This window comes from Choloepus didactylus, chromosome 2, assembly GCF_015220235.1.
Source record: "Choloepus didactylus isolate mChoDid1 chromosome 2, mChoDid1.pri, whole genome shotgun sequence".
Lineage (NCBI taxonomy): Eukaryota > Metazoa > Chordata > Mammalia > Pilosa > Megalonychidae > Choloepus > Choloepus didactylus.
The window spans coordinates 153,288,915-153,307,232 of NC_051308.1; the positions used below are offsets into that span (position 1 = coordinate 153,288,915).

Genomic DNA, 18,318 nt, shown 5'->3' on the forward strand with positions numbered 1-18,318 from the left:
GCTAAGCATTTTACATGCACTGTCTCGTGGAATTCCCTGTCCTGTCCTGTTCTCATCGTACCCACTGACTCCTCAGTATCCAAGGCAGTACCTTGGTTAGTAGTAGGCACTCAATATTTTCAGAATAAAGTTTACATTTACAGAAGAGGAAACTGAGCTCAGAGAGATAAATTTGCTCAAGTGGTTACTGGTGGAGCTAGGACTCTAACTGACGTTGGACCTCAGTGGCTCCCCAGCTGCCAGATGACAGTCCACCTCTGTCCAGGATAACAGTCTTGTCTTCTCTTCTTCCAGGCACAGCAGAGTCCTTGCCTGGGCCCAGAGCATTCCTGGGCTGGACCCCAGAGCACAGAAGAGATGCACAACATGGCCAACTCCAGGACAGCTTCCAGTATGTCAGGTGAACCTGATGGGTACAAAGTCTCCCCTTAGGGCTGGCACCCAGGTGGGGCTCACCCAGAGATCAGATAGGAGCAGACTCCTCTCAGTGTATCTCTCCAATTGGGAGCCTGTTAGCTGACCCAACACTCAGGCCCAGAGCCCCATGGATCAGAAACCTGAGAACTTAAAACTTTGAGGCATCCGTTTGCCCCGGATCAGACTCTGGGCTGGACGCCAGCAGTGATGGGTCAGCCTCAGATTTCAAGCTTGGGCTTGAAAGCCCAAGAGGGCTGAGTACCTCGCAGGTCACTTTTTAACCTTTGCAACCTCAGGACATTTCTACTTACTGGGAATTGTAATCTGAGCATCATGAAGGCCCTCCTAGGGATTTTCCTATCTGCCCTGGATTAGCTTCTCTTCACCTGGCTTTCCCTGATGGGTTGGCACTGTAGAACAGCCCTTTAAAATAATTCCATCCTCCTTTACTTGCTATTATACTTTAGGTTCTTCAGTGAATAAAAGTCTTGTTCATGTGTCATAAAGGTAAATCATTTCAAAATGTGGAAAAGTAAATGTATGACATGCTCTTAAAATTACTCATTATGAACCCAGATCAACACTTCCCACTCACGGAGCATTTTATGTAAATCAGAATATTGAAGTTGGAAGGGACCCTAGGGAACTTCTAGGCCCAACCCCTCATTAGGCTCAGTTAGGTTGGGGACCCTGTGCACCCCGAAAAGGCAGATCACATAGGAATTAACGGTAGTGCCAACAGGTCTGGCACTGACAGAATTTGCAAGAACTCAATCTTCTCCCCCGGTAAGGCAGCCTCCAGCATCCTCAACATCACCAAAATCCCTGAGCCATAGCTCTCTCTGAGAAGTGTGTTAATTTCCTGCGGGCGCTTCCAGTTATTGGCTCCATCAGTGCCTTCACTGGTTATATGAGACAGCGCCCAAGCCATTTGGCTCCTTTCCAACTTTGGAAAAACATGCTCTGTGGGCACTCTGCTAAACCATAGGCATTAGAGTTACCACCAAAAAGAGAGAAAAAGGGAAAATGGCCAATTTCTTTCATCTTCTAGAAGAAAATTAAAAGCAGCTAATGTGATTGTGCAAATTCTGGGAAAAGTCACTTGGTAAATCCTCTTCCTTTCACTAACAGAGCTCAGTGCAGGATGTGAGAGCACATCTGAGACCTACAGTCCTTCTGTGGAAGTGTGCCCAGAACACAGCTGATCCAGGTTATTCATGGGGTGCCTGACATGCCACATGCCTCGAAGACCAGTATTTTGAAGAACTCAAGAAGAAATGCCAAGTGAACCAGTGCTATAAGGCAGTCGTTCTTGGAGCTTGGGTTGAGGTTTTCTCCATGCTTAGCAGTGCATTCAGCCAGAAGGCAAATCCAGGGACTCATCCTCTTATCTGGAAAACAGTATGAATTCCTTAAGGATGGCTTAAATCCTCCCTCCTCCTCACTCCCCCAAACACCTAAATCAGCAGAGGAAGAATGGATTTAGCTTGAACTGTGACTGGTTGTCATTTTGCAAGCCTAAAATGTCTGCCAGCATTTTCCTATAATAAATCAGGACTCTCAGGGAATTAAACTAGAACTGCAATCTGCAGTAAAATCCAAACTGACTGTGAGCCTCAGCTTAAAACAAACAAAACACATTTTAACAATTCTTTTTAACAAGATGGGGTCTTTAGCCAACATTTCCCGAAGAGTCAGAAATGACACTTCATTCTTCTAATAAGAGCAAATGTGCTCAGAGATTTAGGTTAGGACATTAAAATGAAAACTATGCATTTTCAAAAATAACTCCAAAGTTTAAAAATAAATCAGTCCTTAGGATAAAGTTATGTTTTATTTATACTAAAAGATGTTTAAAACTGTGTGTATCAATTCTTTTCCAGAGTCAGCACAATGTAAAAGAATGAATACTGGATTAGATGCCAAAAATCCTAGGCTGTGCTCACAATCCACAACTTACAAGCCATATGACCCTGACAGTGTGCAGTATATAAAAAGCAGAGATTTGATGATAGTTCCCAGTTCAAAACTTGACTCTGACATGTACTAGCTATATAATCTAATATATAATATAGCATGTCATTTAACCTGCCTAAACCTATTTCTTCATCTATAAAAGGAAATAACACCTATGTAATATTGTAAGCATTAGTGATGCTTATAAAGCTTGTGGCAAGTGTTTAAATAGTTCTCAGCAATAGTAACCCATAAAGGTGGCTCCTTCAGAGCTTAGTTTTCTTATATGTGAAATGGGGACATGAGCCCAAAGTGCTTTGGACACAATAATGCCTGCACATAAGAAGGGATTATTTTCAAGATGCAGAAGCATGTGTAAGTGCATAAGAGCTAGACTCAGGTAGGAGACCTGGGTGCTGGTCTTGGCTCTTCCACTAGGCTTTGGTAAAATATAGGTCACCTGTTCTCCTCAGAGACCACCCAGCAGAGTGAAAGTGCACTCAATAGGGGGGTGCATAGACCTAGCTATCTCTCTTTTGGTCAGTGGGTGTGTGACCCTGAACAAGTCACTTAACTTTTTCTTAGAAGAGTCTCCATGGTTCCTTTCAATTGAAAAGTTTGACCATTCTAGAATTATATTAGGAGATGAAATGATAGATATGGAGCAGGAGAAAGCATGAAGCTTAAAACAGAAGAGGCCACTGACCTCTGAAAACCAAAAAACACTGGTGTTATCTGTGAGCCTTCAAAACACCAAGGTGAGTGCAAGAGGATGAACTTCTGATGTGAAATGTTGTTTAGCTAACACTCAGTAAAAACAGGTTTTGCAATAAGACACCTGCAGGTTGAATACTGGTTCCTCTTCTCAATAATCATGAGACCTCAGGAAGGTTATATTTTTAAAGTCTGCTTTCTCACATGTCAAATGGGAATAATACACCAAATAGAATCATTAGGATAGTGGTAATGCATATGAAGTACCTAGTTGAGCACTTGGCATGCAGTGGGGGTTAAATTAAGTTGCTGTTGTATTCCATTATGTTATTTCCTCCTAAAGTGACTGACTCCAAGCTACAGGAGCAAGGACTAAATGGCTAGGTTTTAATCTTTTCTCAATTTGAAGCCATTAGTAAGCCTCACAGTGTGCTTTGCTCTGCCCAGGTATCACCAATCCAGCAAATTTTCCTCAGTCATCTTAATGATGACAGAATCAGTTCTTCAATTTGCTGCTTCTATAGGCTTTCCCTTTTCACAGAGCAACTGCCTGTGACTGGCTCAGTCTATTATGAAAAGGATGACTCTAGCGACTAGGAGAAGAGTGACATTCGGGAAGTACTCTCTTCTCCCCATAATGATCTAAGTAGTTTCTTTGTGTGCCACTACATGGGCAGTAAGACAAGGACGTAAATCCAACACCGGTTAGACCAGAAGAAAACGCCCTTCACACAGGTGGAGTGTGGCCCCCCCTGGTGGTGCAGCTTCAGAAACTCCAGGAGGGAAACCTTTACACCTATTCATTAATGACTGAGAGTCATTTTAAGAAAACAGCCTTTTACATGACAACAATAACTTACTGATTCCTGTTCAGAAGAAAACAGTCATGGCCATACACAAAGGCTTTCATGTGCCAAGCAAGCTGGACTAAGGGTTACTGCGTTAAAACAGTTGCCTGGGGGTATGTTTATAAGGAGCACCAAAATGACATTGGAGTCATTGGAAATATGGGACAAGTTAACTCAGGTTTTCACATGCAGCTCCTTAGGTTACCGCTGAAGTGGAAATTGGGCCCACTCCCATTCAGCACACTTAATAAGTTTCTTATTTTGAATTTGAAACTGACAAAACCACCTTCCAAGAAATGAGAGTCTTGATAATTAAAAAGGCATTTATTTTGGGGAGCAGAAATGAAAATATCATCCTTGGTATCATGGGAATTTAATACCCTTGAAGACAGGATTTAGAAGTAGGTGAGGATATATAACCTCAGAGTATGTGGTTGGGAGGAGGCTAAGGGCACAGCATGAAATGGGGTGGTGGGATTTATTGTGAGGAATGGGGGATGAAATCTGGGAATGGAGAGGATGGCAGCTAGTAGAGTAGGGTGCTTCAAAGGAAAAAGCGAGGGGAGACCCCGCAGCTGACAGGCCTGGTCAAGAGGCTCGGAGAAGAGACTGTTTATTGGGGATGTTTGGCAGAAATGTGTTAAGCTGGGAGAACCCTTGTTTCCCTAAGCCGCCATCCCCACCTCCAGCAGTCATCTTTACTCAATCGTCTTTAAATTCTACATATTCTTGTGTGAGTTCTGTTTTGGAGATGGAAACAAGGGGATAGCTAATTTAGAGGTTCATGATTTCTACTTACAGAAAACCAGTTCCCCCACCTCTACCGAATATATGTTGACTAAATATTCACAGAATTTTTTTTTTTTTTGACAAATGTTTTGACAGATTATTACCTGCCAGGGCACCCACACATCTTGGCTTGGCCCTGGAGCCAGGCAAGGCATGGGTCAGTAAGCATCTCATTTGAGGTGGAATCACAGAGATTAAGTGAGGGCCACTGAATTCTCAAGATTTTGGGAGCCAAATTTATTAAAGGCATATAAGAAAGTGAATATAAAAGGAAACTGGATGTTGTTAAGGAAGATATCAGAAAGGAGGCTGGACTCCAAAACCACTATTATACTGTTTGGGTTGCTTCAGAACTTGGTTGGTGATTTACACCTGGCATTGTAAGATGGTGGGCCAAGATAGTTTGCATGTGATGAAACATAGGAAAGCATTTTTCCAGTACTCCAGCTGACATCTGCCTATTGGGACTAAGAAGTCACTGTACTTGGCAAATAAGTAATGGGTGATCTTTTTAAGAGAAATTAGCAGAACCTGGGGTCTGAGGAGAGCTGGAGAGAAGGGGGTTAGGAAGTGAATAGTCAGTGACAAAATGAGGATGGCAAGGTGGTTTGCTGTTAAAGGAGAGCAGAGAGAAGCTATGTAAGCACTGGAGGTAAGCAAGGTAGGGAAATATTTTTTTTTAGCATGAATGTTATTTTCTTAAAGAGAAAGAACCTGGAGTTCTGTTTACTTACTAATGGGTGCTGCTGAACATGGTTCTGCTTGATTTATTCTCTCAGCGGCAGAGGGAGATAGAGAGTAAAAAATGATATGATTTGAATACATTTTTTAAAAAGTAAAAAACAATTAAAAATAAACAAATAAAAGCATGATGTGAGTTGAGCCCTACATAAACAATAGGATGTGAAAAAAGATGTACAAAATTTTTAGGTATTTATTATAAGGAATAAGTTGAAAATCTACTCAGACAGGTAGCTCTATAGAATCATTGGCATTTAGCAGGCAGTAGGATTTGTAATTCTAATGGAAGGCAAGGCATAGGATGAAGAGTTATATTTTCAAAAATAGACTATACATGTTAAAATGGTTTTTCTGGTCCTTTTTTGGCATGTAAAAACATCAGACTTTAGTTCGAGGTGAGTCTTGGTGCCCTTTGACTAAACTGCTTCTTTTTTTCTGGCTCTTAGTGGAGGGGTGAACAGAATACCCAAAAGAAGGACAAGGGAGCAGAAACCAGAGCAAAAGCCACAGCTCTGGAACCGATCCCCTCCCTTGCTTTGTCTCTGGCCTCTCTCTCCCACATTTTTTTTTTTTTAATTAAATTCAGTTTTATTGAAATACATTCACACACCATACAATCATCCATGGTATACAATCCACTGTCCACAGTATAACATAGTTATGTGTTCATCACCACAATCTATCTCTGAACATTTTCCTTACATCAGAAAGAACCAGAACAAGAATAAAAAATAAAAGTGAAAGAAGAACACCCAAATCATCCCCCCATCCCACCCCATTTGTCCTTCAGTTTTTATCCCCATTTTTCTACTCATCCATACACTAGATAAAGGGGGTGTGATCCACAAGGTCTTCACAATCACACTGTCACCCCTTGGAATCTATATCATTATATAATTGTCTTCAGGAGTCCAGACTGCTGGGTTGGAGTTTGGTAGTTTCAGGTATTTACTTCTAGCTATTCCAATACATTAAAACCTAAGAGGTGTTATCTATATAGTGCATAAGAATGTCCACCAGAGTGACCTCTCGACTCCATTTGAACTCTCTCAGCCACTGAAATTATTTCGTCTCATTTTGCATCCCCCTTTTGGTCAAGAAGATACTCTGAGTCCCACGATGCTGGGTCCACATTTATCCCCGGGAGTCATATTCTGCATTGCCAGGGAGATTTACAATCCTGGAAGTCGGGTCCCACATAAGGGGAAGGGCAGCAAGTTCACCTGTCGAGATGGCTCAGTTAGAAAGAGAGAGGGCCACATCTGAGCAACAAAGAGGTACTCAGGGGGAGACTCTTAGGCACAATTACATGCAAGTTTAGACTCTCCTTTACGGTAATGAGCCTCATAAGGGCAAGTCCCATGCTGGAGGGCTCAGCACATCAAACCGCCAGTCCCGATGTTTGTGACAACATCAACACCAGTTCAGGTGAGGATGTCCAACACATCCGCACCTTCCTCCAGATCCCCGGGGCTGGGGAGGGTCTCTCCCACATTTTTGAAAAGCCATTTTGAAGCACAGAAGTGAATGCCATGCTAGAGTACACGAAGCCACAATGATTGTCATCCTCATGGGGGCACGTTGCACCTAGTGTCCCTGAAAGGCTGCTAACCCTTTGAGACTCTCACTTCATTTAGTCAGTGCATTTCTCATTCCTAATGCACTGAGAGGTGGGCCAGAGCCTTTCTGACGTTTCCAGGGAACGATATGGCTGCCTGGTTATACACAGCCTATCCTTTCAAAACTTGAGAAGCAGAGTTACTTGCCCTCAGATCTGCATCCAGTGTATCTTAAGTTGTCTCCTCCAACAGAGAAAAGCTCTGGGTATCAGCTTTCTAATGTGCTCCTGAAACTGTGTGTGTGTGTGTATGGGGGGGGGGGGGGGCGGAGAATAAGAGAGAGAGAGAGACAGAGAGGGAGAGAATAAGTTTTCTATCCAAAAGGCCAAACTTCCATATGTGTATTTTACTCAATAGTTCTATTTTTTCTCCCTTCACTAAACCTCAGCATTTCCTATCTTGCATTCTTTAGCTTTTATTTATTTATTTATTTATTTATTTATTTATTTATCTGGTCCACTACTCAGTGTTAGTGCTAAACTAATACTAAATGGAGATACAGGAGCCAAGAAGGAGGGAGGGAGATGAGTTGGTTTGTGAGCATCCATCCCTGAATAATCCCAAGAATGAACAGTTTTTGGTTACAATAGTGACATGTTCCATCCCCTTCATCTCCACCACCAGTGTATTCTAGGACTATTCCAGGTCTACTTAGGTGCTTGCTATTTTTGTGACCATTTTAGCATAATTTGAAAACTCACACTATTGTTCTGAGACTCATAGATAAATCTGAAATATGTTGTGGTGAATCATATAAAGGTACAGTTTTATGAGGACATGTGGGAGGGGGAAGGGGAGCACTTTTGAAATGACACTGTTAAGTGAACATGGGTAAAATAGCAAGTCAACTTCTTCCAACATATAATCTATTTTTATTTGCCATTTATTATAAAAATTGAATCTTTACTTTACATAAAAGATACTTTAAAAACAGTAAAGTTTATCAAAATCTACTGAATCTCAGGCAACGTGATTTACCACTAAAGTGCAGCTTTATATGGTAAACCCAAGGGGCCCAAAACATGTAACTCATTGCAAAAATCTTACATTTTCTAAGAATTCATTACCAGAAGTAAAATTCAAGTGTATACATGTTTCCAAATATGTGACAGAGATTGAACAACAAATACTAGCCTTCATTGTGAAGTTAACTAAAGAAAGAAAATGTCTCTACTCAAAAGTGCTCTATTATTTCATTGAGTGAAATATTTGAAGTTTTTAAAAATTCTCTCATAAACTTTATTTTAGATTTATACAAAACACATAGTAAGCACAAACACATCATCCTAACTCTACATATTTTTTGTACTCTGTATTTTTTAAATTGCACCATCTGTTAGAGATAATATACAACATGCAGAAGGCATTCATAATTGTTTTTCTCAGCAGTAATGTATTACACAAGTCAAATGCAAAACTTAAATATGAATTAAGCTTTATTGTAAGTCATGTCAAACCAGTACTTTGACTCATATAGTCTATGTTAATGCTTTAGTGCTGATGAAATTGTTCCCATTAAAAAAAGTTGTATAGCTTAGAGTCCATTACTAAAGTTGATTAATTGATAGTTCAAAGGATGCAGAAGTGATGAAAAACAAATGGGAGGAAACCAATTAAATAGGACTGTGTTTTTGTTGTTTTTACCACTTCAGCTTTTCACATAAAGCTGGAGAGAAGAAATAATTATATTCAGTGCATTTTGCAAGTTATTAGTTATACCATTTAATGTATATAATGTCTTAATACAAAGCAGAATGCAAAACAATACCTCCTTTTCCCCCACAGCCTTCCTCTTGTCTCAAGAAGGAAATAAACACAGACTCTGATGCAATGCAGTTACAGAAAACACAGTGGACCTACAGTTGCATTCTCATGTCTCTGGTAGAGATGAAGGATCATAGAATTAGCTCTAAATACTGCAAGGATGGGGGAAGAGGAAATACTCAATTTGGCATAATTATAGGCTATCTGGCTTCTGCCAAAATAAATGCATTCTCCAGTATCACTGCAAGTGCTTCAGCACAAAGATATTCTATTACCATATGAGCGCTGATCAAGTAATTTAATGGGGTGGGTTAGTGGAGAAGGAAAATAAAATACCTTAAAGGAATTTTATAGGATGATGCTAAGAGAATGTAAAGATGGAAAGAAAATTTTATAGAAACACAAGGAAATAAAGCTATTAAATCCACAGAATAATTGTTTATTTTAATGGTTTCTGAACCAGTCAAGATTAGGCAATATTTTAAACATACAAAATTTGAATCATGAAACACAAAAAACAAAAACAAATATTTTCACTATTAAACAATGTTATGCAAATAATTCACTGCATTTCATCACAGCACACATATCAGAGCTATGCCACAGTGCCGAGATCCTGATGATCTCTGTTTTTACCCTGTTTAACATAAATATTTGTTAAGTGACAGTGAAGTAAGGTGACATCCAGGGGAAAAAAATTAAGACTGAGGATGACAAATGGAAATACACTATGACGTGTCCTACAGATATACCCTGACATAGGTTAGGGAAACACTACAACTTCACCAGGAATGCTCAATAACACTTAGATTCTCAAACTAAGGTTGAGCAGTCTTTTAAAGGTTATTACTAAGGGATTACATGTACATGATTACAAGTACTGAATGAAAAAGAATTAGTATCCCAGCATTAATGTAGAACTTATTACAACTTTGGAAAAAACACTAAATCTATAAAAACTAAGAAGTCATATTTTGCATGCATACAGATGTGTGTGTGTATGCTTGTGTAAATGTCTCTCTGTGTGTAAATAAATTCCATTGCTAGTAAAAGCCATAAACTTTAGTTCTAACACATCCACATTTATTTTGTGGAAAATGCACTAGGCATTCTTGGCAATCAAATGCCAACCAAAGTCTCATAATTATAATTTAACAAACTTCATTTTCTTCATTTAAGTTTCTCTTGAATGAATATGAACAACACCTGTAAAATAAAGATGTGATCTGAAAGGGCAATAAAGGAGTATTAAAAATTTTTTTGTATGTCAAGTGGTAGTCTCAGATTTCAATGTTATGTCCTTCAAAATCTATACCTAAACACTGGTGTATATGATTAAAAAAGAAGAAGAAATTTAAAAACTATGGCATCAGAACAGAGTTTCCACCCTAACTATACCCTATGGAAGCAGTTTAGAATATTCATTATTGTATCTTGCTAGTAAATTGCTTCCTGAAACTTAGAGGCGATAAGGACGATGCATGCGGTTGAACCGAAAATGCCTAGTGGTGACTTTCTGGTTTTGTCAGGTGAATGGTAGCAAATGGTAGCAAATCTACTACGTTTTGAAAATTCTTCCTTATAGGAAAGGGTGGGGTTTCTTTTAGAAATTATGGCTAGTTATAGGGACAAAAACATTTAAACCCCTCTCCATGTATCACATTCATGTCCAAAACTTAAAATAATCCTATCCAACACTGGAATCAGGGCACACCACAATTACTGCAAAACAAACATGAACATTAAAATGACCACAAACTCACATTTAAAAAATAAAAATAACAAAGAACCCTGGATATAGGCAGAATCTCTTTTCTAAGTCCTAAGAAAGTTCCATAGTTATGCCAGGTTCCCTGAGAACTTGAATGTTCTGACTCAAGGCAAGTTTTGGTGAGAATTTAAATGTTTACACTGTTCCTTCCATTCAGAATAAACATTAACATGTTAGGAGGCTTTTGGTCCTCTATATTCTTTATAATTAATTTTATTCAAATTTCATTTGACATGAACAATTCTTCTCTCTGAACTTCAGTCCCGGGGGGTGTGGCAGTTGAAGCAAGCTACATTTTGTCATAATTTAAAAAGTCTCATTTTCATCTTTCCATAACAGGCAAAGTAAGAAAAATTATAACACCATAATTCCATATTTACAGAACTCTTTATCCATAGTGTTTTCCAGTTTTGCCTAGGGGCAGTTAACAGATTACCTCATGGTTACATCCAAAATAAGGTGGCTTCGAAGTGCCTAGAGAAAGACACATTAAGAATGTATGTTTCCCCAAACAGAGCCACTCGATTTTATTCAATTTACATGACTAAAAAAAAAAATGCAAACACAAAGCTCTTTAAAAAAGGAGCAAAAGATATTCCAGAAGATTTAGACAAAGGCACAAGATGAATTTCAGCATTGAATGGATCTATTTCTTTGTGAGCATTCAGAATTTCATCTTAAATACTAAATAGCTGAGTGTTTTACATTATAATCATATCTACAGATCATGCAAAAGTATTTTGCTTTAACTCTTACTAAATTTCTACAAGTGCTTTAAAATCAATCTTAAAAATCCAGAACTGTTCCTCTCCCCTCCATCACAGTTTCTGTAAGTTACTAAGAATTGCACCTGTACGATACACAGCACTAGGGGAAGAGAGAGGTAGATAACGCAGCCATTTTCTCACAAGGAAAGCCCCCAAATATTTTAGTGCATGAGACACAAGGATTTTGTTAGCCAGAATTAGTTGCAGAATAGAAAAACATTTTGGAGCTGAATGTACATAAACACCAGAATCATAGACTGCCAAAACTAAGAACATTAATTGTAAATTCTTAAAGAAATGCATCAACCCTCTGTACCTTACCAAAATTATTCTCACAGCTGTTGAATCCCAGATTATACAATAGAAAATACTTATGTTGTACATTTAATATAAAAATTTTAGCAAATAAAAAAGGGCTTTGATAATAGATGAGGAAATTTCAGAGACTACATGAGTTTTCAGGTTGTCTCTGAAGGTGACATCTCCTAGGTATGTTGGCTCCTTCTGTTCTATGTGAAGGCCCAAAGCAGGCATTTTCTCAGGGTTCATCATTGTTGTCAAGAGAAAACAAGATTAGTGAAGACTCACGCAAGCTGGGAGAGGAAGCAAAAATTAATACAAAAAGATACTCTGCCTAACACAATGCCCCCCTGCCTAAGAAATTTAAGAACATTAATCAAAGGCAGTGGTGAGTTTACATCATGGAAATTTACATTGATGCATTTATGATCCTGGTTACCAATATCAAGAGGAAATCAGTTAAAAACAAGCGTGCCAGTAAGTAATGGGGACTGGGGGAGTGTGAAGGAAAGAACACTATACAATCTTCAAGGGAAAAATTGCAAGGTAGAGATACAATAATTCTATGTCTCCTATGCCACCCTTGATGTGTACTTTTGACAATATCTCAATAAATTAAAGATCAATTAATCACAAAACTTCAGTTTAGTGTTAACACTTTTTACCCGTTTAACCAGGGCTAGACACTGAGTTGCTTTAATAAGACATGTGGTTATGGTTAGTCATACTCATCATCCATTTTCCATCTTTACAACTTAGGAAACTTTACTTCTCTTTTAAAGCCCTGGGGGCATACTTTAAAAAAAAATTATTTTGAGACATGGGGTCTCCTCTGTCTAGATCAACATTTATCTAAGCATGTCTGCAAACGTTCTGTTACAGGGAGAGGAAGAGTATTGAGCAAATTCTCCTCGACAATCAAACAGCTTCGTTTCAGTGACTGACATCCTTCCAGTTCAGGAGGAAGCATTTCTAGGTAATTACCAATGACCTCCAGATGAGTAAGGTTCGACAGCTCACCCACGTGAGGGGACAAACTCATCAGGCTATTTTTCCCCAAAAGTAAACACTGCAGCTTTTTGCACTGAAACAGCCCATCTGGTAGTATCTCAATCTGGAAAGGGAAAAAAAAAAAAGAAGCCAGTAAACCTAGTTTTTGATGCCCTATGATAATAAATTTATTTGTACCTCAAACTTGTTCCAAAAGCATTTCTGGGGATTTACAGGGATACATATACCAATAGTGTTAAATTTGAAGTAGATGAAAAGGATAAAGGGAAAAGGATACCACATGGAGCCAGGATTGAGGCTAGCACAAGGGAAGTACCTCAACTCCCCAAATTCTTGCTATACACAGGTAGGCAACAAATTTGGCTCTGAACATTCTAACAAGGGGTTCTTAAAGAAAACCCAATCAGTTATATAACCATTGTCCCAAAGATGAAAAACCAGACGAGTAACTCAGGAGGATCACAATAATTTGTGAGTCCTAGATCAGAAAGAAATTGCTCAAGGGTCCTCATAAATAGTTCACCATGTAATGTAATGAGCAACATCCTCAAACACATCCTGAGAACAGACAACCAGGCTATTTCTTCGTGTTTCCTAGTATAGACTGAAAACTCTAGTCTGTTAAAATAAATAAAACAAAAACAAATTTACAGAAGTAGAGAAAACATATGACAATCTATACATGTACATTCTACTCTCCTACACACACACACACACACACACACACACACACACACACACACACACACACACACACACACACCCCTGAGTATCTTCTTCCTGCTCTCTGGCAGGGTTTTTTTTTTTTTTTTAATATTCATTTTATTGAGATATATTCACATACCACGCAGTCATACAAAACAAATCGTACATTCGATTGTTCACAGTACCATTACATAGTTGTACATTCATCACCAAAATCAATCCCTGACACCTTCATTACCACACACACACACACAAATAACAAGAATAATAATTAAAGTGAAAAGAGCAATTAAGAACACTGGGTGCCTTTGTCTGTTTGTTTGTTTGTTTCCTTCCCTTATTTTTCTACTCATCCATCCATAAACTAGACAAAGGGGAGTGTGGTCCTTATGGCTTTCCCAATTCCATTGTCACCCCCCATAAGCTACATTTTTATACAATTGTTTTCGAGATTCATGGGTTCTGGGTTGTAGTTTGATAGTTTCAGGTATCTACCACCAGCTACCCCAATTCATTAGAACCTAAAAAGGGTTGACTATATTGTGCGTAAGAGTGCCCACAAGAGTGACCTCTCGGCTCCTTGTGGAATCTCTCTGCCACTGAAGTTTATTTCATTTCCATTCACATCCCTCTCTGGCAGGGTTTTGATTAAATAATTCATACAACACAGAGAAATAATTTTTTAAGTAAGATAAACAGCTTGCACAATTAGGTCAACCCTTAGAGCTGCTCAACTAAACTGCTCCCCTCTATGGTGGGTGGGTTGTATGCAAATTTCTAAGGGAGCCACGGTGCAGATATGAAGTAAGATTTATTGGGGAAAGATCTCCAAAGAAGTAGCAAAGCATGAAAAATCTTCTGAATCGTATCAACTGAATGAGAGGTGCATTTGGAGCAGACATAAGTGGACTGCATGCACCATGGCCAAAGTTCCTTGAGAGAAGCATCCCGCCTTAAAATAATCTACATATTTATAGAGACGGGGGTGGGGTGGGGGGGGTGGGGATTCGGGGCAAGAGATATCTATGCAACTTTGGAACAATGAAGGCTCCTGAGTTCAGGAAGTGGCCTGGTTGGCAACAGGGACTTGAGCTCAGCCTGTTCTCTAATGGCCTAACTCAGCCGACTGAGCTTGCTCTCTGCTGGGAGATGAACTTCTAGGGCCATCTAGATCGGTCTCTCTTCCAAAGGATAAAACATTCTTTATATAAACTTAAAAAAAAAAAAAAAAAAGACAAATTACATTAAAATTGCTCATTAAGTTGAAAACTCCCCTTTCCCCCATCACACCCACACACAGTCAGTGCTGGATATACTTGGAAATAAATCTAATGATCACTTTTGCTAAAACTGGCATTCAATATAAATAATCACTGCACAAGAAAATACTAGGTATAAGCAAAGGAAAAGTTTTATGCTTACCCTTTTACCTCATTCACTTCGCTAGAATGCAAATATAAAGCCTTACATATGCAGACTTTAATAAATGAGGCAAAGGGAGAGATGAGAGAGAGAAGAAATGTAACCCCCTTCTAAAGTAACTTTTTCTAGACAGAGACGTGCAGTTCAGAAGTGGGGGTGGGTGGGCAATGATATACAAGTTGAGGAAAAAACCAGTCTTGTGCCATGTACTCAGAGTTGAGAGTGCCTGCTGGTGCCCAAGCAATGATTTAGGCAAAGTGGCTGAAGAGAGGGACGATTGGCTCATTTGTTTTGTGCAAACACATGCAGAGCATTTCCTTATGTGTCAGACTCCCAGAAAGGTGCTGGAGATAAAGTGCTGAGCAAGATACATGAACCCTCAAGGACCCAGTCTAAAGCAGGGTTTCTCAACCTTGGCACTGTTGACATTTTGAGCTGGATAATTCTTGTTTGGGGGGCTGCCCTGTGCTTTGCAGGATGTTTAACAGCTTCCCTGGCCTCTACCCACTAGATACCAGTGGTTCCCCCCTCCCCCAACACACACATTTGTGACAACCAGAAATGTCTCCAGACATTGACAAATGTCCCTGGGGAGAGCGGGATCACCCCCACTTAGACTCATTGGTTGAATGAGAGAGAAACATTAAATAATTACTCTGTAATTGCTGTGAAGAAGAGTATCCTAATGAGCAGAATTGGGGAATCACACCTCTTTCCTCTGTAGTCAACATCCAAATTCATAGCAAGTAAGTTGCTTAATTGGACTCATTTCCTACTGATCAGTCTCTCTTCCAAAGGATAAAACATTCTTTATATAAACTTTTAAAAAAAAAGACAAATTACATTAAAATTGCTCATTAAGTTGGAAACTCCCCTTTCCCCCATCACACCTGATGCCATTCCTTTACTATGTCCCCACCAATCTCCTTTCAAACCTCTGAATTTGTGATTTTAGTGACTTCTCAGCCCCCAGTACAGGAGTGGGGATTTCACAAGGCACTGCGAGTGAGCCTCTGGGACTAACTCCTCAGCCCAGAGGCTATAAAACCCTTCAAAGTTGCTTCCATGAAATGAAAGTGAGTCAAGGGTGTAGGATACGGGTAACACTTTCCATGGACTAAGTTTCTATCTCAGAGGCTTTCTCTCGGTGTTAGCACGGAGCTCTTGACATAGGAACTTAGCTCTCCTACTCTGATTCAATTTTTCTAAAGGAGGCTTGGGTGCTTTGTTAGACTCAAGATTTTCCATCAACTCAGTAAGTTCATCTTGAAAAATCTACTTAAAACCATAAAAAATAGTTTGCCTCAGAGCTTAGTGGAACATCAAATACATTTTTCCTGGGCCAGTAAATTTTATAAAAATGTCTAGATAGCATTTATTTATACCTAATTCATTTAGCATAACCTTTCTTAGACTGTATAATATATGAGCCAGAGAGAAAAAGAATTACTCTAATGGACCACTGATTTCTTTTCAGAAATCAAAAGAAATATTTACAGACCTATTAGGGAAATGATAAAAGTCCTAAACAGAATGTTTACTATGAAAAACTAATGGTTACATTTACACCAAGATGGCTCTTATCTAAAAAATGGAAAATGAGTGTTACTGAGGATGTAGAGAAATAGGGACCCTCGTACCTTGTTGGTAAGAATGTAAAATGGTGCAATTATTGTGGAAAACTGCTTGACTGTTGCTCAGAAAGTTAAATACAGAATTACCATATGACCTGGAAATTCCACTCTAGGTTTATACCGAAAAGAATTGAAAAAGGCACTTGAACAGATACTTGTACATCAAAGTTCAAAGTAGCATTGTTTATAGTAAATATTCACAATAGGTAGAAGCAACTCAAGTGTCTACCAACAGATGAAAGGATAAACAAAATGTGGTATATAGAGTAGAAAATAATTCAGCTATAAAAAGGAATGAAGTTCTGATACATGCTACAACATGGATGAGCCTTGAAGGCATCATATTGAGTGGAAAAAGCCACACACAAAAGGACAAATATTATATGATTTCACTTATATGGAGTATCTAGAATAAGAAAATTCATCGAGACAGAAGGTAAATCACAGATTATCAGGAGTGGGGAGTTACTGCTTACTGGGAAAAGAATTTCTATTTGGGATGAAGAAAAAGTTTTGGTAATGGATGGTGTTGATAGTGGCACAATATTGTGAATGTAATTGATGTTACTGAATTGTACACATGGAAGTGATAAAAATTTACCACGAAAGTGGTAAATTTTGTATTGTATATGTTACCACAATAAAAATTTAATTAAAAAAAAAAAAAAAAAAAAAAAACAAACCCTAATGGCTACATTATCACTCCATAGCCTAGAATTCCTTGACAACCAGCAAAATGGACTGGAGGCCCCAGAACCAGGACAGTTCTTCTTCTGTATCTATGGCAGACGTTAATAATTAAATGCTCCACTGTTTCCCAGAGGCTGGGATCTCACTTCAGAGTCCTTCCCATGGTCAGATTTTTTTTTTCCTGGCCAGTGACATATACCAAATCCATAAAATCCAATCAAGAAACAGGGCTGAATATTTCCATTTCTAAGTAATGATGACCAACAACAAGCGCTGTCACATTAGTGATCTTTCAGAAGGAATTTCTTCATTCACTTTCTGGCTAGGACTCTTGGAGTTAATAAAAGAAATGCATTAAAAGCACAAATGTGGAAGCCAGAAGACCCATGTATAAACTGCAGTGGTTTGTAAGATCTGAGTAAAGCTAGTTGAATCCTCCCCCATATTTTGTGCTTCTCTATGACAATCAATAACACTTTTATCCCATTTACCCTTTGGCACTGGGATAGCAATGGATGCTGCCTTTCCTTTCCCACTTTCCATACTCATTAAAGCACACTGCTGTATCTAATGAACACCACTTGGGCTAATTCATCTGAGATCCAGTGGAAAAAGCACTAAAGTAGGATTGGAAGACTTCGGTTCAATCCTAGCTCCACCACTAGGAAGCTGTCAGACCTCAGGCAAATCACTGCAAGCCTCAGTTTCAGCAGGGGTAAAATGAGGATATTGGATTAGACCAGGAGTCAGCAGTTTTTTTTCTAAAAGGCCAGGATAGTAGATATTTTAGGCTTTCTGGGGCAAAAGGCAAAATTGAAGACATTATGTAGGTACTTATATAACAAGAGAAAAAAATCCTACAATTTTAAGTGCTGAAATTCAAAAATATAATAAATGAGTACAATTTTTTTTTTTTTTTTTTTTTTTGGTAATACAGGTCTACTAATGAGAAGAATGGAAGTTATTTAGGGATGCTGAAATTTGAATTTCATATAATTTTCATCTCATGAAATAATCTTTTTATTTTTCCCCAACCTCTTAAAAATGTAAATACCATTCTTAGTTTGTATACTGTAAAAACAAGCTCACAAACAAACAAACAAGAACAACCAAACAAATAGGAAGTGGGACGATTTGCCCCACAGGCTATAGTTTGCTGACCTCTGGATT

At 38.7% G+C, this 18,318-nt stretch overlaps 1 protein-coding gene across 7 annotated transcripts in view; it reads right to left on the minus strand.

Moving 5' to 3' along the window:
* Positions 1–779: 779 nt before the first annotated feature.
* LRRC8B (leucine rich repeat containing 8 VRAC subunit B) overlaps positions 780–18,318 on the minus strand; it is a 95,085-nt gene continuing 77,546 nt past the window's right edge. For 6 of the 7 annotated variants that reach the window (XM_037826689.1, XM_037826688.1, XM_037826687.1 and 3 more), the window contains one exon: positions 7,943–12,800. In XM_037826689.1, the coding sequence (XP_037682617.1) occupies positions 12,528–12,800 (273 nt within the window). In that variant the 3' untranslated portion in view covers positions 7,943–12,527. Of the gene's footprint in view, positions 1,809–7,942; positions 12,801–18,318 lie in introns of those variants that run through there. The other variant, XM_037826690.1, reaches the window with a different exon arrangement.